Consider the following 23,937-nt stretch of genomic DNA (forward strand, 5'->3'; position numbering starts at 1 on the left):
TCGCAAGCTATAACGTGTAACCCACGGACCGCCTGAGAGGAATGAATACAGACGATGGATCCCATGCCTTTGGTGTCCAGGAGATACTCAATGACCATCTCCGACAGCCTGACCTTAACACTGGTCCACACCTCCGGTGCTAGTTTGCCGCTAGCGGAATTGCCATTCGCTAGCGTCGCACGTAAGTGGCTCCTAGCCACGTCGCTGAAGGGTTTCTCAGTTCGTGGCTCATCGGCTGGCTGTTGCTACCCACTTTTCTCAGGATGTTGTTTAGCACCCGAGCTCTTGCCCACTCTGCTCCATCTGTGATCTTGTTCGACCTTCTCTTGCGATCGATTACGTTTGAGAGCGGTGAACTTCACCTTCTGCTCGTCTGCCAGGCATTTGCAGTTGTATTCCTCAACAATCGCTTGGTATTTAGCGAGGTCTTTTTCATCCCGCTCGTCGACACTTCAAAGTCCATCCAGCCGCCTGTTGGACCGAAAGCATCATATACGTACCGACAAGCTGGACGACATCATCAGTTCATCTCCGGCCAGGAACGGCGTTAAAATGCACATTTGAGTTAGCTAGGCATATTAACGCACGTGTGCCGGATTGCTTTTTTCTCTTCTCCGGCTGACCGAATCGTTTCTCAATCGATCCACTACAGTCTGAACAGTCTAAACTGGCAGGCCAGCCCGATCCCACCTTCGTTCCGGCCGCCGATTAACTGGGAACTGTTCAGACGTAACTGAGAGGCGGCCTGAGCGTAGATGGCCTTTAAAGCACAGTGTGTTCTGGTGATGTTAATCTTTGGCCTCATATCATAACGAGGTCAAGTGGTCTACTTGGGGTTCGTCAAGTTATACCAATCCGAAGTGGTGAAATTGCTCAGTTCCGCACAGGTCACTGACAATGATAATGATTGAACTGACTTCATTATAATCAGTCATCAGAAACTCCATTTTCTTCAAACTCAGTGGCATGCGATGCTCCACGGAGCAATCATTCCAAATTTGGACGAGTTCCTCGAGACCAGTTTTTTTTTTGAGACACCTAGTCAAACATCATCTGCATAAAGCAGTGTTTAGAGAGCTGAACTTTTGATGTTTATGTATATGTATTCATGATGGAGGTGATGTCGACCGCCCCTCTCACGTACTGCAGAATCAGACGCGAGTCTGCAAAGAACTCACCTGAATTGACCCTTGCCATGAAGCTTCACTGGAGGTTATCTGGTATTATGAGAACCGGGATGGCTCTTTGAAAGCAAACGTTGAACAATTCAAACTAACATACCAGCCTAATCCCACCCACGTTAACTGAGGATTGTTCAGGCATAATTAGTGCATCTGGTGGGAAACGGAATGGTGCTCTGAATGCATACGCTTCAGGAGAATTCCTGGGGGAGGTGCTCTATACCTGGTTATTTGTAGCCCCAATGTCGTAGTTTCATGTGATTATAGTTGTGCCCATATCGCGGACAGATTGTGGCCTCAATTGTGGAATTTGATTATCTAACTTGGGAGGCGTACCCTTTAATTGTATCAGAGGTGTTAGATATACTTCGTATCCTCTGGCATGAATGCCAAGCCCTGACAAGGGTGCGTTCCAGGTAGTTTGACTATTCTGCCCGGCTATCTTTTTCTTTCCTAATGGGCCGGTGTCCGGATAGCTGATTGGTTAGAGCACTAGGCTGTCGTACGGAAGGTCGCGGTTCAAATCTCATGGGTGGCGGTCTGATCGGTACCGTGATTTGACGTCGGATACTAGTCGACTCAGCTGTGAATGAGTACCTGAGTCACATCAGGGTAATAATCTCGGATGAGCGCAATGCTGACCACATTGCCTCCTCCAGTGTTAATGCCTTGATCAAATATGGACTGTTGTGCCCACGATTATTTTCCGAGTTATCATAATCTCGGCAGATGCCGGATTTTACCTAGTACTAGCACTAAGTACTAAAGATTTAGGTTCGGTCGATTCTACCTACTTAAAAACTAAAGGAGCGCGCTGGTGGCGGTGGCCGTTTGTAGGTCAATGGGTGAATCCGTCGAGAACTTCCTGTAACATCGAGCATGTATGGTGTAGTTCTGCATGGTTTGAACCAGACTGTGTAAAAGTCCCAGGACATCAAGAGATGCCGTAAAGGATTTAGGAGCTGACGACATTATGGGAACTACAACCACCCGCTCGAGGCGCCAATTTCTTTGATTTCCCGACCCAGTGGCTCACAGTTCACCTTCTTCTCCACGTATTTTCGTTCAATGTTGCTATTATGGGGGATAGCAACAGCAATAATGTACGCGGAGCGACCCGTCTTGTCAACTAACAGTACGTCAGGCTAGTTATGTGGAGTATGGCGATCAGTCAGAACTTATCGGTCCCAATACATGCTGTAAGCAGAACTATCAAGTACTGCTTGCGGCTCATATCGGTAAACCGGACATGTTCCCGTGATCAGCCCATGCTTATATGCAAGGTTTTGATGGATAACCTTACATACAGCATTATGCCTGGTGATGTATTGCACCGGTGCCATAACAGTACAGCCAGAAATGAGATGGTCCAACGTCTCTAAGGCCGAACCACACATTCTGCACTGGTCGTTCTCCACCCGTTCTTTCATGATGAGCTTTTTATAAGCTCGGGTGTCGACCATGTCGTCCTGAATGGCACACATGAATCCCTCCGTCTCAGCAAAGAGCTGTCCAGCCCACAGCCATCTTTTCGACAAATACAAATCGACAATTCATGTGTTTACCGTGCATTGCCTTCGACTTCCATTCATCGATGCGCTATTGGTCCGACTTCACTCCACTCAGAGGATTGAAAGATCGATCCTTCAAGTTAAGTGGAGTCAATCCACAGTCTGCAGACAACCGCATGCAAGGGGCTCGCCTGCTCTTTGCTGGAAAAATAAACGCGTAGCGAATCGATTTGGCGATGATGTTGTCCAGCCACTTCGACCACGCCCCTACCTCCGATGTCACGGGGCAGGTTCATCCGCTCTACGGCAGAGTTTGGATGATGCATTCGGAATTCAAACATGGTTGTCCATATCCGCGGCTGGACGTTTTCCAGATCGGTCTTCGTCCAAAGCCATATTCCGAATGCATAAGCAAGTGAAGGGATAGCAAATACATTCAATGCGCTTATGTTATTCTTCCCCGTGTCATGCGATTTCAACACTAGCTTTACTCTCGAAGGAATTCGGACAGTAGAGCATCCTTCAGATCATCAACTCGAGCATGGGTTCTTTGCAGAATTCCTAGGTACTTGAAGAAGTCTGCTTGGTCATAGCTTCGATGTGGAGGTCACCACTGCTATGTCCGGCATGCGGCTCATGATGACCTTTGCGGATGGCTTGGATTCGACACTTGTCTTGTCTTGTCTTGTCTACTATTCGCAGCAAACTGTGTCAGTTCGCACTTAGCACGTAGGTCATACTTGATTGCAAAACCCTGCCCTCTAGCATCATTCAGTAGCCATGAAAGGGGGTTCAGTGCCATACAAAACCAAAGGGGACACAACGAATCACCCTGGAAAATGCACCTCCGTGTACGGATGGACTCTGAGGTATTAGTACCCTCAGATGTAAGCACTGATAAGGTGATATGCCACCCTTCCATAACTGTCGCCAAAATCTTTATTAGTTTCGGATAAATGCGATACAGATGTAGGACATCGATTAGGTAGGTATGCGGTACCCTATCGAAAGCAATCGATATAGCAACTAAAGAGGTTTCTTTGGCATCTAGTTGCTTGTCCTAGAACTATCGAATCTTCTGACCATGCAATCTGACAGCAGTAACTGCACCACAATACACAAGTGATTGTAGTTGCAGGAACGACATATCAGCACACAACCGAGATGCAATCTCATCATTGACTTGAGATAGAATTCTCGGAGTTGCTGGAGATGCATAGAGCCTGGGAATACCTGGTCTATGCAAAGAATCCATTTCCGAGAATTTTATACACGCTCTTTGGAATTCGTCCCGAACCTCAGCGGAAATCTCAGCTGGATGGTGGAGGAGAGTGCTTCGGCGATTATTGAAACTGGTGCCTGCAGTGCGGCGTAGTGTTGTTGATGCCGTAGCCTCTGCCCCCATTGACTCTCGGTCACCAGTTTCCGCGGTGACCTCAAGTCGAATATGCTCTCTGATGATGCCCGGGATTGTGTCGGTGCCAGTTATAAAGCGGTACTGGTCTGCGACTCGCTGCACAGTGACGCGCGAATTTCGAGAAATGGTCGACGAATCTCTGATGCAACAAGGGGCGGTAAGATGTTGTACCCGCCTCCGCCGTTATTTCGTGGTAGGAGCGGATGACCAAGAAGTTCATTTCTTCAGGCCACTTAATTCGCTGCCAGGCGGAGCAATGCTCCTGGTCGTCGTGGCGCCTAGACGTCGAACCGCCCCTCGACTAGCGGTTGCGACGCCGTGCTGTCCATTACGGGAGCCCGACCCAGTTACCAAGTCAGACGACTCCCGCCGCCAGACCTGAAATTTCCTTTTCTTCTCATAGATGGATTTGCATTTTATACCTAACTGCCAGGTGTGAGGATAGCTTCCTCAATGAGTAATCTGCAAGACTGCAAAGTTCCTGCACTTTCCTCACCTACTCCCTGAGACGCTGCGGTGGCGTACAGCCATTCAGACTAAAGCTATCCATCCCTCCTCCTTTCACAACCGGACTTGGGCCCGTTGTGTCGCCTTGCCAAACAGATAGTGTTCTATCCTTCACGAAAATATCAGAAATATTTTCATGTGTTAAGGGAGGCACGAGCACTATCCATATTTAGCGATTCAAGTTTGCAGGATTTAAGGTCTCCTTGTTATAAATCCTGAAAATCCTATAAAAAGGCGTGTATGGGAGGGGGATGTTAAATTGGAGTGAGATAAAAAACAAACCCTAATGTTTTCACTTTCGTCATTTTCGTGCTAAAAATAGAAGTGTGGAAATTAGGGTTTCTTTTCCCCAAGTGTAGACTCTCAAAAGCAACACACTCCCCCGATTTAAATATTTTGAGAACAGTTGACATTGATATTTCCACGGATTTCGAAAAAATGTGTAAACCCACATTGTCATTCTCAAAATAGCTGATTTCAGACGGATCCACGTATCTTTTACATTCGTTCATCAAAAAATGAATTATCCTGAAAGCAGTACAATTCCTGGAATTGAAAATCCTCCTTATTGATGATAGATATTTTCCCAGGGGTTTGCTTCCTTTTGTTTATCATACGAATCGTCTGTTTTCGCTACCAAAAATGTCCCAAAAAAATTTAAGGATGATGATAATTTGTTCTTGAAGTTTCAATCTTTTTTGAGAGACAGTTTAGGATCTGCTGTCGGTGTTTTTTCTATGGGGATGAATTTGAAGCTTATGGTAAATCGGGACGAAAGTCTATTAGATTACCTGAGCCTTTTTAGTGAAGAGGGGGATGTTTATCCCTGCCTTTGGTTAAAGTTAAGTTAATGCAATTTGGAAGTGGTTATCTGAGAATACGCGATTGAGAAAGGGCTTGGAAGTGGGAGGACAGGATGAGTCCTTTGACCCTAATATTGCCTGATATATTTACCATCAACAATCGGCAATATCTATATGAAACCCGCGAAAAAACTTGACAAGATATCCCATTCTGGAAGCAATTCAATTTCAATCAAAAACACATCACAATTAGCAGCTCCAGCTGTAAAAACTACCCCCTGACCGATCCATTTCTAATGCACTCTTCCGAAACAAATGCCTATGTGTAGTGTCCTTTTTAATGGCAATTTTATTCTCTTTTATATTCATCAACGCAGTTCACCCCCTGGTCCAAGTTCCCAACCAACTGGTGGGCGCGCCCGTTAGCACAGATGTCACCTTAATTTGCAATGTGGAAGCTTCGCCAAAGGCAATAAATTATTGGCAACGGGAGAATGGTAAGTCCTTGCACCAAAAACTAGATGAAAAAACTTTCTTGTGATCTGAGAACGTCATGTTGTGCTGTCCTAGTTAGCAGACGGGTCTGCATAGCTGAGATGTGTACAGTTTTTAAGAAGCTTCCACTTGTTCTCGGAAAATGTGACCTAATTACCTTGCGACCGTATTAATGCCTTCAGTCCTGTTTTTAATGTTTTCTGTGAATCCTAGGTGAAATGATTATTGCCGGCGAGCGGTATATCATCAGCGAAAAGGAAAATTCAATGTATGCTGTGGAAATGGTCCTTCAAATAAGACGTTTGCAGAAGTCTGACTTTGGAGGATACAAGTGTATATCGAAGAACAGTATAGGCGACACCGAGGGAACGATACGACTTTACGGTAGGTTGGGGATGGTTTTCTCTGTTTTCAATCTGTGTTTCTTTCCACTTAACATTTCAAATACACTTGTCGAATTCACAGTACTAATTAGTCTAGTAATTCTTCTTGAATAAATTATTGCAATTATGCTGTTACTTTGGTAATAAACTTTCTTTGTTTTGCTACTTCTTACAGAGATGGAATTACCGGGGAAAAAGAACCAACCGCGGGACGATGACGAGGAGAGCGAAGAGGTGAGAGTTCCAAATTGATTTGAATTTAAATCTTCTCATCTAGAATAGTGAAGGACTCCAATTATAGCTTGATTCACCATTTCCACGGCAATTTATAATGCATAAATTATTTAAGGACATTTACCAGGTTTTCTTTTTACAATCCGATACGGTGTTATCTTAATATTTTCCTATTTAATCATGAAAGTTCCGAAAATTAATTCGGTAATTGGTCTTCCCGGAACCTGTTTGACACTATAGTTCTCAATGAAGTTCCCGTGATTTCAAATAAGGTTCAGGTCAACTCGTCTTATGATTTTGAAGGAACCTGTGGCAGGGCCCACATGGCAGCTACTTATAGCAGGTTGGCCGATGGCCTTAAATCTAGAGGCTTTCTGGTCTTGATGTCGGCACGATGGTTCGGCCTGTTTGGTGGTTCGACCGGACGGTACTCAGATGTCAAGCTGTTCCTTGAATGTCAGTTCGGTTTTGGCGGCTGAAATTTTTACTGTCCTTCAGGCCGACAGACAGTATGGCTTCCGTGCTGGTAGGTCCACCGACGACGACTTAATGCATGTGAAGAACTTTGTTGTTGGTTGTCCTAGCAAGTACGTCTTTGGAATCTTTGTAGATTTCAAAGGCGCATTTGATTACCTAAGTTGGTCGTCTGTGTTATTAAAGCTTTATGAGTGTGACTGCCAGGAATTAGCTCTGTGGAAGAACTACTTCCATGGTAGAAAAGCATTCGTCCAAGGTATCAGTGAGCGAGTATGGGTGAACGTGGAGCGCGGCTGCCCACAGGGATCTATCGCGGGTCCATTTATGTGGTATCTGATGATGGACGAACTGTTGGGTAAGCTTTCAACCGTTGCTGAATGTGTTGCCAACGCGGATGATCTCCTCATTCTTGTTGTGAGGAACACTCGGCTTGAGGTCGAACAACGGGATACTGAGTACATGCGCATGGTTAACTCGTGGTCTTTAAAAGTCGGGGTCGCAGTCTCAACGGAAAAAACCGTTGTGATGATGCTGAAAGGCTACCTACGTCGTACGCCGTGTGTAAAACTTAATGGAGTTCCATTGAAATAGCGGAAGAAAGTGACATACTTGGGAGTAATGATCGCGGAACGTATGTCCTTGGGTCCTCACCTGCGCGAGCTCAAGTCACGCTTGATTAAATTGGTGTATATGTTGAAACGTGTTATGAGGTGTGAATGGGGTCTAAGCAAGAGAGCTGCTAGATCCATTTATGTGGGACTCTTCCTTGCTTGTTGTACATATGGGCGTGTCTTTTAGCGTTTTAGCGCGTCTTCCTGTGTGTCGCACGGTCTCGACAAACTCCATGCAGGTCTTGTTGGGTGTTCCTCCTGTTGATCTGGAGGTAGTCCGGCGTGCCACGGCCAACAGGATCAGGAGGGGCGTACCTTTGCTGCAAAACGGACTTAATTAGTGTGGAACAGGTGGAGGAGTTAGGACCGCTTGCGATCAAAAGGGTGTCAAATGAGAGTGTAACATCTAAGTGGCAGCTTAGATGGGATGAATGTGGGAAAGGTCGGGTCACATATGAGTACGTTAGAAACGTGTCTGCCAGAGGAAGTTGAGATGGGCTTTCTCCAAGCGCAACCTTGCATCCAGTCAGGGCTGTGCTCTATGTGGGGCAGACTCAGAGAGCTGGTTACATGTCCTCTGTGTCTGTCCAGCGTACCATGACATTCGCAATCTAGACGACATGAGCGTTCACGCAGTGAACCGTATCTACGATGTTAGCCAGAGCCTTGCAGGCAGTGAGACACTGAAATGTGCTAATGAGTTCGCGCGTGCTGCCTTCCGATGAAGGAGGGAGCTCCTCGACGCTGCTTTGCCTGCAGTATGATGGGCGAATGGACGTAGTGGCCGCGGTGGATAGTCACCACTCTTGCGTGTTTGGTGTTAGTGTTGTCTTGTGATGTCCTTTATGTTGTATTGTACGCAGAGAGGTAGTTAACTGCTGAAAGCTTTCATTGCTGTTCTCCGCTTCAGACTGATTCCAGTTAACCCGTTAGGGAGTGCCGTCCCCATGTACTCGAGTAGGGCGATCAGACCCGAGTCTGCAATGGACTCCTCTGAAGTGGCTCTTGCCGCGAAACCTCACCGGAGGTTATCTGGTACCATAGGAATCGGGATGGCCCCCTGAGAGCAAATGCTCCAGGAGAATCCCTGGGGGATGTGTCCTTGGCCCGATTATTTGCGGTTGACCCCTAGTGGGAGTTTCATGGTGGGTGTGGTTATGCCTGCATCGCGGGCAGAGTTCCTGGGAGTTAAAGCGTGGAGTTGCGCTGTACAACTCGAGTGCCGTACCCGTTAGTTGCGGCATCCACTGGTATGAATGCTGAGCTTGCACTCAGTATAAACCAGTACCGCTGTGCCAGTCATAGCGGGGCTCTGATTATGATCCCAAAATCAATCCGTGTCCGAAGAGGACCGTGGGATCATGCCCACATGGCACGTACTCACGTTAAACCCCCAGGACTTTCATGTCCTTCAGGCCATCAAGGCGGCTCTCTGGATGAGTGAAGAGAAGGTTGCTATCATTACAGACTCTCTCCAGTCTTGTAAACTACTCAATCAAACTTTGCGATCACATTACGTAGTGAGCCAAATACATGACCTGGCTTCTGACCCCTGTTTTAAACCACTGAAAATTCTCTGGTGCTTGGCTCATGCGGGGGACCCATTAAATGAAATTGTCCATATAGAAGCCTGTAAGTGTTTGCGTTCGTATTACACGAAATTGCTCATGCCCTCAACTGCTAATATCCTGAAGGCCTTTCAGGAATACTCATAAAAGGAGTGGGAGGAGGACTTTTTGGAAACGTCGCGGGTGAAAGACATTTTTTCGCCAACATTCATCCGACTGTACCTATAATTAAACCGGAGGCTACGCGTATACTTACAACTTCCGGGGAAAACTTACTGAATCGTCTTCAAACCAATCCAACATAAAATAAAGTTTGTCTTGAGAGGTTTGGAAACATAATTTCGGAGAAATGTACCATTTGTAAAGTTAGGGGAACTAATGAACACATAACCTTCTGGTATAAGGAGTATGCCAGGGTTCGGTAGAGGGTATAAAAAATTGTTTAGCCTTCAACAAATCCTGTTGAGGAGGGATCCTTGCATGATTGATGACCTTTTATATTTTTTTAAGAACACCAGAGTCAGGTTATGCTACTTTTTCTTTTGCTTCGCAGGGCGGCATTGTCTGCCACCACCGTTATTGGTCCTTGGCGTTGTTATATTCGTACTCATCTGTGCTCCAATGGTTCGGTTTGATGAGTAGAGTTGCACACTTTGTTGGATACAGTTACCTTATCGATCAGCCTCCTTGCGTTCGTGCGTCAAGTTTTACTGGCCTCGTGATCCCTTCTGGGATAAACCTTATTAAACTCCGTCCATGGTCTGTCTTCCTATCCTTTTGTCTTTTTCTCTTTTTTTCTTAAGGAGGTAGAAGTTTTCGAAGGACACTGGCCTGGACAAGGCAATATTCTCCGCAGAAGTTTTTTTCGGTGTCAGTGCTTCACCTAGAGTTTATCCTCTTGTCCATAAATCTTGGATATACTTGTTCCAGACCTGCAGCTCAATCGCAGTTTCTAAAACCTATGTATGATACTGGCCATATTCGTCATACCCCGTGAGAGGGTAAGATGATAATTAGCCCCCCACCCCACTTTCATTTAACCTCACCACTGCTTAGCCAACCTGTTCCGATCCTTTCCTGAGCGTTTCCAACACTGCTTCCAGCTATGTACAGATCTCCCCTTTCGGCATTTTTTCATTATCCGGGGCCCAGTCTAAGCCTGCCCTAGTAAGGGACTCCAGACACTCCGATTTTGCGCCGGGATCTACCAATTCGATATCCTTAAAAGCTGTTTGGCGCAGGACGCCACCGCTCCATCTCAGGCGGTTCTGCCTTGTCTTCTTTTTCTATTATAGATATTGCCCTTATAGACTTTCTGGGCTGGGTCGTCCTCATCCATTCAAAATAGGTGACCCACCCACCACAACCTGTTGAGCCGGATTTTATCCATAACCAGATGGTCGTGGTATTGCTCACAGATTTCATCGTTACGTTGGCTATCTATCCCTAAATAGGCTCTCTTGGCTGCCAATAACCGATTTCGTCGTCGTAGCTGTTATCGGTTGTGATTTTTGACCTTAGATAGGAGAAATTATCAACGGTCTTGAGTTGTATCTATTTTTTTCCCGTTTCACCAGTGCGATTCGATGTTGTTCGTTCTTTGGTTTTGGGTGCTAACATTGCCATCACATATTTTGTCTTGCCTTCATTGATGTCCAGCCCAAGATCTCGTGCCGCCCGCTTGATTTTGATGAAAACAGTTTGTACGTCTCAGGTCATTCTTCCAATGATATCGATATCGTCAGCATAGGCCAGTAGTTGGGTGGACTTAAAGAGGCTCGTATCCCTCGCATTTACATCAACATCACGGATCATTTTTTCCAAGGCCAGGTTCTTCTGGTTTTTGTCCATGTTGATATCGAATGGTCTTGAGAGTGATTATCTGACCTCACACATTGGTCAGGGTCAACCTAGTCAGTGTTATAAATTTCGTTGGGATACCGAATTCTCTCATGGCGTTTGACGATGCCCCCGATGTTGAGGCTATAATGATGTTGGCTTCTGTCGAAAACTTCGAAGGGGCCCTCATAAGGTGGCTATACCGGCTACCGGGGAGCGTACGTCCTAATCAGGATATGGATACAGGATTCGAGAACCGTGAGCACGTCAGTCACGGTTGGTTGCCGGGTGGTGGCGGCTTCAGCTTTGATATTGCGCTCCTTGAGTAGACGCAGCAAGCCGGTAGCGTTGAGTCCCGACCTAATGTCGAGAACAGAGTCGCTGAGGAGTCTCAGGTTCTTGAAGCACATTCTTCTCGATTGGCTGTTCAGAGGACAAGAAGAATGGGTGGCAGGACCTGCGACTAAGAAGAGTCGTCTTCAGCGTTCTGTGCCACCTTTCGAGCATCCCATTGGATTGCGGGTTGTACACGGTTGTCCGTTGACGTTGTCTGAGAAATGGGAAGATTCAAATTGCATTTCCTGGTCGGTGATTATAATTGCCGGCACACTAAAGCGTGGAATGCATTCTCGACATAGAGCTTTTGCACTAGATTGTGAAGGAATGTCTTTCAGAGGTATTCCCTCAGACCACCGCGTGAACCAATCGGTGATTGTTAGACAATATCTGAAATCTTGGAAGGACCAATGATTTCGAGATGGATTGTGTGGAAATGCTTGGTGGACCGAGGGAACACTGCTACGTTTTTCCTCACATGCTTTGTAGTTCTGCACTTCCGGCATGCGATGGCAGAAGTACTTTGTGGTGACTAACCGACTCGTTGTCCGAATGCTTAGGTGCGCCAGATCGTGAACGGCGTGAAATACTTCCTTTCGAAAATCGGCCGGAATATATCACCTTGGTCCCTTGTCTGAGGTATTTCAGTATATACTGAACGTTGAGCCGAAGATAGCAAACTGCCTTAATGTGTATTTGAAGTTGGTCCTCAGGCTGAAGAACTGCGTCGTCCTTTTGCACCTCGGTGATTTCCATAAAATCGACGATGGCGGGGATTTTGACCTCTGCAACACGTGACAAAGCGCCAGCAACCACGTTATCTTTTCCAAACACGTTTTGAATGTCGGAAGTGAACTGGCTGATAAAGCTCAAGTGCCGAAGTTGGCGAGTGGACGCTTTGTCTGGCTCTTGTTTTAAAGCAAAAGTGTGTGGCTTATGGTCTGTGAATAATGTGAACGCCCGGCCTTCCAGGGAATATCGGAAGTATTTAATTGCGAGGTACGCGGCGAGTAACTCACGACCATAATTGCTAGAGTCCTGTTGAGCGGGATTCAGCTTTTTGGAGAAGAAGCTCAACGTTTGCCAGATTTGATTCACTTTTTGGTGAAGAGCAGCATCTACGGGAAAGCCTGAGGCAGGGCTTGGAGTGCATCATGCTGAGGGAATGCCAGAAGTGTAGCATCCACTAGCTGTTGTTTGGTGGTCTCAAAAACCTGGACGGACTCTGGTTACCATACTTCAGGCGGTCTTCGGCCCAGACAAGAACCTTCTGAGGTCAGTTTTTGGAAGCGGGAAGGTCGAAATCGTTTGAACCTTGACTCGGTCCGCTTTCAGGGGATATAAGGTGGCTGAGAAATCTCACCTGCGATTGCATAAATTTGCACTTTTCAAGGTTGAGTACTATATCAGCTTCAAGGAGACGTTGAAAAATGCACTCCAGGTGTTCCAAATGCTCGGACTCATAGGTAGACGTGACCACAACATCATTCAAATAAACGAAACAAAAGCTGTGGTGTCGCAGAACAGAGGGGATGAATTTTGGACAGGTTTGCATCACATTGCATAGCCCAAAAGTCATCCTAGGTAACTCGAAGAGTCCGAAAGGCGTGAATATTGTCCTTTCCAGAACGTTTTCGGGAGCTACAGGGATCTGATGGTTTGCCTTGACTAAGTCCAAGGTCAAAATAACACGGCAGTTTGTGATAGATAGATTGCGTAGATGTCAAGATGACAAGAAGAACTCTCGAGTGACGCTCGACGCTGTGCGAGTCATTTTTCATTGGGAAAAACCTATCCTCAAAAAATTGTGACCCCGGCAGAAGAAGACCCCCGTGAAACGATTTGTGCACGCGTTTGTAACGTAATGACGCCTGTCGACCTCATATTCGTGATTTACGCGAAGTCTCGCCAAAAATACGCTAATAAAGTGCAACGGAAAAGCAGTCCAGGAGCAATTGTTCATGTCTTTATCAGCGAACCGGTTGAAAACACCCTAAATTAGCGCAACCTCCAGCGGACAAAGGTAATTCGAATAGAACGCGCTGAGTCAGCCACTCTGCTCGTTCTAACTTCGAGAATCAATTGTAGATTTATAGATCGTAATCGCCAAGGACCACTTGATGCAGTTTATGCCAAGACGAAACAGGCAACTTCATTCATTACTTTTATTTCATTTCCTTTATTTTCTTTTAATACTATTCATTTAGTTTCCTATGATTTAATCAATTTAATTTCCACATATTTTTTTATTAGTTTCATTTAGTTATTTTCTTTTTGGACCATTTTTATTATTCCTATTTTTTGGATTATTATTTTGATACATTTATTTTCACATTTTTCAAATTCCGCTACGATCGCTGCTTCCACGTGGCTGCGGAAATTGTTCGGTCGACAATTCAGTTTGGCCACAGCCGCTCTCCGCTCCGGTGTGTCGTCCCTTCGCTTTTCTGTTCTCTTTTTTTTTCTCCGCTCTCCCCTGCCTCTTTGAAAATATGTCGCGCGAGAAAAAATCGACTGGTTTCCGGATGTTGCCGCCCAACGCCTTCCCGCACTCCTCGAAAAGTATCGCAACGTTACTACAGAAAGTAGTTTCTCCCGGTTAAGCATGATGTGCAGCACCACATTAACACTACTGGCGCTCCAATCTTCTCATAAGTGCGTCCACTTTTATTCCAGAAGCTTGCGAAGAAAGTGTTTGGAGGCTTGATGAAACAGAGTATCTCCAGACCATCCAAGAGCTGTTAGTCCTCACCAATTCATTTGGTCCCTAAGCCAAACGGCGAATGCAAGCCATGTGGAGATTATAGGAATCTGAATGCTCAGACACTTCCAGACCGATATTCCATTTCACTCATCCATGATTTTGCGCAATCGCTTACGAACTGCCGTGTTTTTCAAGACCTTGGATCCAGCCAAGGCATACCCTCAAATCCCCGTCGCTCTCGAAGACATTCCGAGTTCACTAGTATGATTTTCGCTGCGGACACTTTCCAGAGATTCAACCATTCTATCTTACCAAACTTAAGCTTTTGTTTCGTCTACGTGGATGATGTTTGGTTGCTTCCTCTTTACAACCTGAGCATTTAGAATATCTCCAACGCATTTCTCAACGACTCATTGAGGTCGGACTTATCCAAAACGTTGAGAAATGCAGATTTCTCCAGAATCAGATAAAATTTCTCGACCAGTTGATAACCCCTGACGGTATCCAACCTGATGCAGACAAGGTTGAGACGATAAAGAGCTTTCTCCTACCAACCACGGTAAAGGCTCTGCGAACGACTCTGCGGGCGTGTTAAACTTCTATTGTCATTTCTTGTCCAAGGCCGCTCATCACCAAGTGATCCTGAACGCGTACTTGTCTGGGCCAAAAACTAAAGACTCTCGCGAGGTTGTGTGGTCTGCTGAGGCGGTCAATGCGTTTGAGTTGGTCAAACAACAGCCTGTTGATGCAACACTGCTGGCATTTCCTCAGCCAGATGCACCGCCGCTCTTTGCTAACGGATGAATCAGATCTGGCAACCGTTGAGCTTCTTTTCAAAACAGCTCAACTGGGTTAAACGCAACTACAGCGCCTACGACCGTGAGCTACTCACCGCGTACCTCGCCCTAAATTACAATAAAATACCTCCGTTTCTCCCTTGAGGACAGGCAGTTCACCAACACGGTCTGGAAAATACGAAGTTGTTGCAGATACTTTGTCCGGAATCTCGAGGGTCGCAGTCCCCGCCGCGGTCGATTATATGACAATTGCCGAAGCACAAAAAGACGACGCAGAGCTTCTGAACCAGAAGGTAAACTTCAAATACAAATTCAAGGAGTTTCCTATTCAGCTCAAACTCTTATTTACTCTGCGAGCCCTCAGATAAATGGCTAGGCCATCCATTCCAGCCGATTTTCGCAGGGAAGTATTCCACACGATTCACGAATTTGCACACCCAGGCATCAGGACGATAAACCGATTAGTAGCTGATAAATATTTCAAGCTGTCCATGAACAAGACCGTAAACTCGTGGGCCAAACAATGCATCGCGAGTCAGAAGTGCAAAGTCAACAAGCACTTCGAAAGGAAGTAGGTGTATTCCCTAGGTCAATCAAGCGACTTCACTCCATCCATCTCGACATAATCGGCCTTTTGCGAGGCTCGCACAGATTCAAGTATTGCTTCACAATCACCGATAGGTTTGCGCGGTGGCCTGAAGCAATACCTCTGTCTGACATTACGGCACAATCATATGCTGAGACCCTCTGTCGAGAGTGGATTCCGCGCTTTGGTATTCCAGTAGTTATCATCACGGACCAGGGAATGCAATTCGAATCTGCTCTTTTCACAGAGTTAGGAAAGCTTCAGGGCTTCTGACAGCATAGGACTACTGCATACCATCCATAGTCCAATGGTATGCTGGAACGTTGACACCGTCTTAATGGCTCGCGATGATCCGTTATGGCCGCGGTCCTTGCTTTTCGCCCTCCTCGGCCTTCGTACAGTCCAACCAATGAAGTTCGCGGCCAACCCTGCAGAGATGGTGTACGGAGAGAATATCTCCTCCCGCCGACCCTGTGCTGGGTATCGGAGCAGAGTTAAACGACTCGGGAATGCTGCGTCTGCTTAGAGACGCGATTTTGAAGATTCGGCCGACTTTCCTGTCCAGACACGCGACGTTGGAGGTCAATACCCCCAGGGGTCTCAAGACGTGTGACCAGATCCTCATCAGGGTGGACGCTCCTCGGAAATCGCTGCAATCACCATACTAGGACCCCTTTAAAGTTCCGGAACGAGGCGAACACTCGTTCAAACTCAACGTCCGAGGCGGACTCAAGTGGGTGTCCTTGTCGAGGCTGAAGGCTTCGACAGTCGGCCGCCGCTTCGAAAGAGCGCCCGCGAAGCTTCATATTCGCCCTGTGACCCCCATTTATGGGATCACGCGAACGGTTTGGTTCGTTGAACCCCCACGGTTTCGGTTGTAAGCGGAGGGATGTGGCGGCACATCAAAGGCGCGAACCTGAACGCCACCGCGAATTCGCCTCATCACCGCATTGAATGGCCGTGGAAGTAAAGTAAAGTCAAAAAATAAAAACGGAATTTTATTTTTGATTGGGAAAAACCTATCCCCAAACTGGTATCTCTGCGACTTGGTCTAGCTTTCTAGGAAGCTTCAGCCCCTTAACGGAAAGGATTGAAGGCTCTGATGATCGCTACGAGTGATGGTGAATGTGATGCGGATCATGAAGTCTTTCCTCAAACACTTCTTCAACGCTGATGATATCTGTTCACTTTCCTTCCGGATTTTGTGTGGAACAAAACCTTATTGAAATGGATTCAATGTCTGTCGGTCATACCCAACTTACTCTGAAATGACTGAATCTATCATGTAGCAAGTGGCGCCATTTTCTATTGAGTTTAAGGGGGGCGCATACATGCAAAAGGGAGGTGCACATTTATTTTTTTTTACAGAATATAGCCATGTGGGGTTTTAAATGCACGGCCTCAATTAGTACTTTTCGAAACTGGTCCTTTTTTTGAAACTGGGTGAAACCTAGGGGTATGAGGGCTTAAAATGTGAGCCCCAAAAAGTGAAAGAGGTTTCGTTTTCAGAACTTATGAAACCCAAAAATTTGGAAGGCCGCAAAATACATCTCTTTCCAATATCTGCTCAGATAAAGTTAATAACGGTATATTATCGTATTTTGTAAATTTATCCGAAAACCCCCCTTAACTGCATCCTTAAAGTACAAAATTTGACATTGGTATAAGGGGCAAGATAAGCCGTAACTTTGGGAAAATCATCCACCAGTGAAGCACGAAATGTGCTGTAGAGCAAGTACGCTTTTTCTATAAAAGATACTAACTTCTTGCTTTTCATTCTTTCACAGGAAAATGATCTGACATCGAACGAAAATCTTCTGGAAGAAGGATTTCTGAACAAAAATGGACGCTTATACAAGGGCCTACAACGTGGTGAATCAGATTTGCATAGTAGCTCAAGAAGTGCTCAACTCACCTTCAGTACATTTTCTATCTTGTATGTATATTTAAAAATTGTAAATTTGCTGATATTATAGCTTCAAGAAAGGGAACTTAATTGAGATAGGTATTCCATGTGATCAGTATTGTACGACGTCTTTTAAGTTTAAGAGCATAAATTCTTTTTAGGAGAATTATTCCGGAATTAAAAGTGATTAATTTATGGTTTTTATTGTTTTTCCAAAAGAACTATTGAAATTGTTAAGACGCTTTAAGGTGTGGCATGTAATATACAAATTATAAAACGATATTGGATAGTTAAATGTTTAAAAATGGTTTTACAGATAAACCTCAAAAAGTATTGATTCGCTGAGTAATTATTGTAAATATTTGCAAACTCCAGCATGTACATATCGATGATGTTGAATAGTTTCTATATATTTTGTTCAAAGTTCCCAGAGAACCTAATAACCCACTAGTTACCAGCAAGACCCCAACTACGAAACTAACTTCTTTTGATTGCTAATTACAAAAGATTCGGTTCTGTACGATGTTGAGTTTGCTAGTCCGTAATCATTTCCACGACTAGTTTATCTGGATAAGAATAGCAAAATGATAATAAAAAGTGCCAAAGTAACTAGATAATAAAAAAAACTAATCATTGGCCCACGTTCCAAGATAGTGCAGTTCATCATAATATAAAGCAAACTATGAAATATGAAATCTAAAATCTAAAATCATAAAATGAGTAGTAATTCCCGTGGCTCGGTTGCGTGAGTGTAATTTAATGTCTGTGAAAATTGCTATAATCAAATCGATTTGCGAAAATTAATTGCAATGGAATTGAAGTTGCCGAACAATAAGTCTAGGCTTCGATTCGCAAACCCACAACTCTTGTATAAAAGATACAAAGCGTAAAATCAAGCAGAAAACTCACCAGATCTGCTTGGACTAATCTTAAAACTGAAAAAGACTATTGACCTATACACATAAAAATAGCATAAATACTAAGAGAGGCAAACTCATTGGCTATAGATTTATATACGTATCAAAATATTAATATTACATGATCTATTGAGTAACGCAAAAAAAGGAAAAATGTCAGCACATAGTGCGGCAATAAAGCGAAAAGTATTTGCAGAGAGAGATGCAAATCCATAATGTGTAGCGTTGGAAATTATCAATAAAGGAAATTAATAATGTAAAACCAAATAAGTGAATATAAAAGTACGAATAGCTGTAAATAAAGACAAAATGATGAAAAGTATTTAATAAAAATGTATTTATTGATTTGGAAAACGATTTTTAATTCTGTAGGCTCAAATGTTAGGAATAGATTTCACGTCAATTTAGGAACAACAATGATGATGCGGTAAGGATTATATAGTCTAAAGGCCAGATACTGTTAATTGCTTCAAAGGTATTCTGCCGTCTAAGATACACCCCACTCTTCTCTTTCCCGCCGAGTTCAAAATAATTTGATTCTTTCTTAACGCTTTCCCATAATCCTATGGTCTGATTTCCGACTCCTTTAATTATATTATTAATTTTATATTATTGTTTTTATATGTTTCAGACAAGGTAATCATCGACCTTCACCCATACATAATGTATTTTAGGATTGGAATGCTATGTACATTCCCATGCCAACGCACAATTAAATGCATTTAGCCTGACTTTGCCGGGAGAGATATATCGAAATATTCAGATGATCGAACAGTTGTTTGAGAGAAGTTACCGCTGATTCTTGATTTCCGACAAACCTAGTCAATTCTAGAAGGAAAAATTTTTAATACAGGGCAAGTGTCAGTTTAGTGACGAAGAAAGATTCTGGAGATGGAAGTGGACATTAGAAGAATTCATTTAGCGGAGGTTTTTTTCTGCAACAAAAAAAACAACTTGACACAAACAAAGCTCTTGTTGTGATAACTTCAACTATAATAGTATCATTACAAACTTTGAATTTTGTTTCTATTAGAAACAGGGCCTAAGGGCTGTGCTTCTGTAGATTGGACTCACCTTATGTGCATTAGATAGAACATGCAGTGCAAGTATGTCGCAGGCCTCTAACATTGTTCATTCTTTTAGCCAAAGTCGTACTGCCCGTGGATTTTTCACCTCTTCGTGTGTTGTAATGACAAAATTGGTTGTCGATGGTCAAAAGACCATCCTTAGTGGCTGCAGATGACCAAGAGGGGAGAACTATTCCAAAAACATAAAAAGATGGCGAAATTGACCTTGAAGGTCCGCCCACAAATCTTGGAGCTCCATCGAAGTTCTCCATAGACACGTCCTTGCACGCCTCTGTACTGGCCAGGCTTGGAAATGTGTGGGTTTCCTTTGAGCACTTCGATCTCTCATGAGTCATTACATAAAACTCACGTGTCTTTTTCGGTACGTGGGCCCACACCGGATCCTAAAAAAACACAAACACCAGATTTGGAATTGGCGTGCACCTATTGAAATGAACAACACGCGAGCTAAACCTGGAATTGGAAAGTCTAATAAAAAAACTGATGGCTTGACCGCGCATGTGGAACCGTAAAACTCCGGACCCGAGTGGCGCGATCGAAAAAGAGGAGTCATGACGGATCACACCCTCGATCAATGTCTCTCCTGCCTCAGACGTATAGTGAGACGCGACCTTTGAGGTTCCCACCCAACCTTGACATTCTCAGGGTATTATATTTGAGGATGTCTCTTGCTTGATTTGAAAAGGATTGAGGGCCTCCTTAAAAGGAAATTAGTTGAAATTCATTTCCATGTGTTATTCATAAATGATAAAAACGGTGTAAATTCAGAGTGAAAAAAGTGAATTGAAACAAAATAAAAAAAGTGAGGAAATAAAAGAATCTCCGCTGTAGCCGGTCCCAAGCCCGGTTCTAAAAGAAGGAGGGATAGATAGTTTCAGCATGAATGGTTGTACCCCACCGCAGCGTCTTGAGGGGTAGGTGAGGAAAATGCAGGAAATTTGTAGTCTTGCAGATTACTCACTGAGGAAACTACCACTACATCTGGCAGTTAGGTACAAAATGCAAAACCAAATCCGATTTGACGTTTCGTTACAATCTGTGATTACCACTTCAGCAGATGAAACGGACCGGAGAAAAGAACCTCTTCATCATCCGCTCCTACTACAAAATAACGCCGGGGGCGGGTATAACATCTTACCGCCCCTTCTTGCACCAGAGATTCGGCGAGCGTTTCCCGCAATTCGTGCATGTGACTATCCAGCGAGACTAGTTCTGCTTTACAACTGAATCCCGGCCACCATCAGACAGTATGTTCAACTTAAGGTCATCGCAGAAACTAGTGACCAAGAGTCGATGGGGCAGAGGCGGCGGAATCAACAACACCACGCCGAACTGCAGGCAAGAGTTTCAGTGTTTGCCGAACCATTCTTCTCCACCGTCCTGTAGAGGGTTCCGCCGGGCTTCGGGACGAATTCCAAAAAGCGTGTATAGAATTTTAAAAAATGGATCCTTTGCATAAGCCAGGTATTCCCAGACTCTATGCATCTCCAGCAACTCCGGGAATACTATCTCAAATCAATGATGAGATTGCATGCTTAAACATCGCAGCTGTAACTACAATCACTTATTTTTGTGCATTGTGGTGCAGTTGCGGCTGTCAGATTGCATTGTCGGAAGATCCGGTTTCGCGTTATTAGTTTGAGTGACCGAAGAGATCCACCATGGAAAATTTGTCTGGAAAGTCGCCGGAACTCACTAAGGCAAGACATTGCTAGGGTGATTCAAATTAGCATTGGCAATGCCAGCAGACGGGTGAAGAATACAGTGCAGAGGTTTACCGGAACTATGCCAACCCCAGTAAGACACCCGTAGTTCTGGACACACTAAAGCAGAAACATTCTTTCCTATGCAGTTGTAAGACAGGCAACTAAAGGCCAAAGAAATCTCTTTTTGTGGCTATATCGATTATGCCAAGGCTTTTGAAAGCGTACGACATAACTGGCTAATCGAGCTCATTGATCCGAAACTAATAAAGTTTTTGGTGTCAGTCATGAAAGGGTGGCACACCACCTTATCAGTGTGTCCACCTGAGGGTGTTAATACCACGGAGCCTATCCATATACGGAGAGGCGTCTTCCAGAGGGATTAATTGAGTTCCCTGCATGAACTGCACATAGAAGCTATGACCTATACAGACTTCTACAAACACCTAGAAATTCTGCAAGAAACCCATGTTCGAGTTGGTGATCTGGAAAATGGTCTGCAGTCCCAATTCCTGCGAAGTGTGAGGCTGGTGTTGATATCGCATCTCTCGGTGAAGAATAAAATGAGCGCAATGTATTCGCTATCGCTTCACTGGCTTATGCATTCGGAATATTGCCGTGGACGAACACTGATCTGGGAAAAGTCCAGCGGCGAATATGGGCTACTATGTCCAAATTCCAATTGCATCGTCCCAACTCTCTGGCTGAGGCCCATCATAGGTGCTATTCCAATTTCTGTATATGACTCCAATTGGCCGAATTGAATGCATTTTTCACAGGGTTTCAACAACGCAATATTTGCTGGTTCCACTCTTTTCATAAATGGTATCTTCGTTGATATCAGTAACCAACTCGATGGCATCAATAGTTGATCTGGCCTTACGAAACCCATACTGTCTGATCGAGGCCTTCCAGATCGACAGTATGGGTCCCGGTTCACTCTCAACAACCCGAAATTATCTATTATTGATTACTTGATGCAACATTTTCCCCATAGTGTCTAGAAGACATATGAGTCTATAGAAGGTTGGCTCACCTGGAGGTTTGCTAACAGCACCAGCTTCTGTCGGACATGTACACTTTGAATAACTCAGGAAACATAACCGGTCTAGCTTAATGCTTAAAGAGATTAGAAGAAGGAGAGCATTGCGTTTCAAGCTAATCAAAACAGATGAATTCCAAGCTCATGTGAAAGTACCTTGATAAACTTGGTCCATACAAAAAACAAGTGGAGTTTGTATATCTATATTGGAATGGAAGGTGTCGAATCAGCAGCTGAGGTAGTGAAGTAAGGACCAGAAACACTGCTCTCTGGCTTTTGTGCCATTGGTAAGGGACTTATAGTCATGAAACTCAAAGCGGAGGAACAATAATTGTCGAAATCATACTAAGTGAACCTGCTAGGAATAAACCAGTTTAAGACCCTTTTGGCAATACCAGAGCACTCGATTTCGAAAGAATCCTTCAACTCCATGATCCATTGATTGAACATGACCCGTTAAGTGAGGAACACTTCAAGGAGGAAGAGAGAATACATCCTTAGCATCGCCAAGAGAAGAGTTCCAATTTAAAAGACAGTGAAGTATCTAATGAGACGGAAGGAGAGGCAATTGCAGAGCAAGAAATTACCGCACTTAAGCGTACACCAACAAGAAAATTCAGAGGATAGAAATATAGAAAAAGATTCTCCTGCATCTACTCACGGGCAATACATAACATTAAAAATTAAAAATTAATTAATTAATTAATGGAGAAATCATACCTGGTGCCGATGCCGATGCCGAGCTAAGACAAAAACTGGATTCCCAAAAAGGCTGCCTGAAAAAAAAGAGAGGCGTGGTATCTACAAAATCGATTGTTCATAATGCGACCAGGTCTACATTGGACAAACTTAAAAACTGGTGGTCACCAGGATCAGAGAACATATAGGGGATACATGCACACGTTGCACTGAAGACACGGTAAAAGAAATACGGTCGTTGGACATCCTAGAAAGTCTAAATATCTACAAACTACCGGAGGCAAATAAGATGAATATGGATCTTGGGAATGCTCCATCATGTCCAGCCAGTACACTTCGGTAACGGAAGCTAAAGATTAGGACCCAGCATGTGGAATGAATCATCTTCGAAACGACCCGCATTCCACTACGCCTCGCATGAATTTTGCTGATGTTACCGAACAGAAGGTTCGATGGGCCGTAAACAGCTCGAAGAACTGGAGGGGTCCTGTTATGGATCGGTACTGTCTGGTGCAAAACTTTGTTAGTATACACAGTCGGTTGGCAAATATAATAGGATAAATCAGGTCAATGGTCGCATTGAGGAATTTCCACCTTCCTGCACAAAAAGGACCCGCGGACAAAAAACCGATTAATTGCTTACCAACCTTCTAATGATTCATAATGTTCATTATTAGTGGAAGGGTCGATGCGCACGTCCAGACCAACAGTATCCTGTTTGTTGAGCAGAAGGGCTGCGAGTCGGTTTAAGGGGTTGCAAAGAGAAACTTATTATCGACTCGGTAGTTGTAGGACAAGCCACTAGATGCCAAAGATAACCAATGTCCTAAGCCTGTATTGCATTGATCCCAAACTAATCAAGTTTTTGGCGACTGTTATGGAAGAGTGGCATATCAGCTTATGCATTTGTCAGAGGGTACCAACACCTTAGAGCCTATCATTATATGGAGCGGATTCGTTGAGCTTCCTTTGGTTTTGCATGGTACTGAACCCCATCTCATGGCTACTGAATGGTGCTAGAGGGCATGATTTTGCAATGAAGTATTGTCTACCTGCTAAGTGCGAGCTGACAGACTTGATGCGCTTAAATGATATCAAGTTGTATGCTGGTACTGACGACCACCTTACAAGTC

The 23,937-nt window shown here is 44.5% G+C and overlaps 1 protein-coding gene across 4 annotated transcripts in view; it reads left to right on the forward strand.

Annotated features, from left to right (window-relative positions):
• LOC119658436 (protein amalgam) overlaps window positions 1-18,580 on the forward strand; it is a 174,249-nt gene extending 155,669 nt beyond the window's left edge. For all 4 annotated transcript variants that reach the window (XM_038065838.1, XM_038065840.1, XM_038065837.1 and 1 more), the window contains exons 7-10: window positions 5,797-5,916; window positions 6,128-6,298; window positions 6,473-6,531; window positions 17,237-18,580. In XM_038065838.1, the coding sequence (XP_037921766.1) occupies window positions 5,797-5,916; window positions 6,128-6,298; window positions 6,473-6,531; window positions 17,237-17,425 (539 nt within the window). In that variant the 3' untranslated portion in view covers window positions 17,426-18,580. The remainder of the gene's footprint in view (window positions 1-5,796; window positions 5,917-6,127; window positions 6,299-6,472; window positions 6,532-17,236) is intronic.
• Window positions 18,581-23,937: the final 5,357 nt, after the last annotated feature.

This window comes from Hermetia illucens, chromosome 5 (genome assembly GCF_905115235.1).
Source record: "Hermetia illucens chromosome 5, iHerIll2.2.curated.20191125, whole genome shotgun sequence".
Lineage (NCBI taxonomy): Eukaryota > Metazoa > Arthropoda > Insecta > Diptera > Stratiomyidae > Hermetia > Hermetia illucens.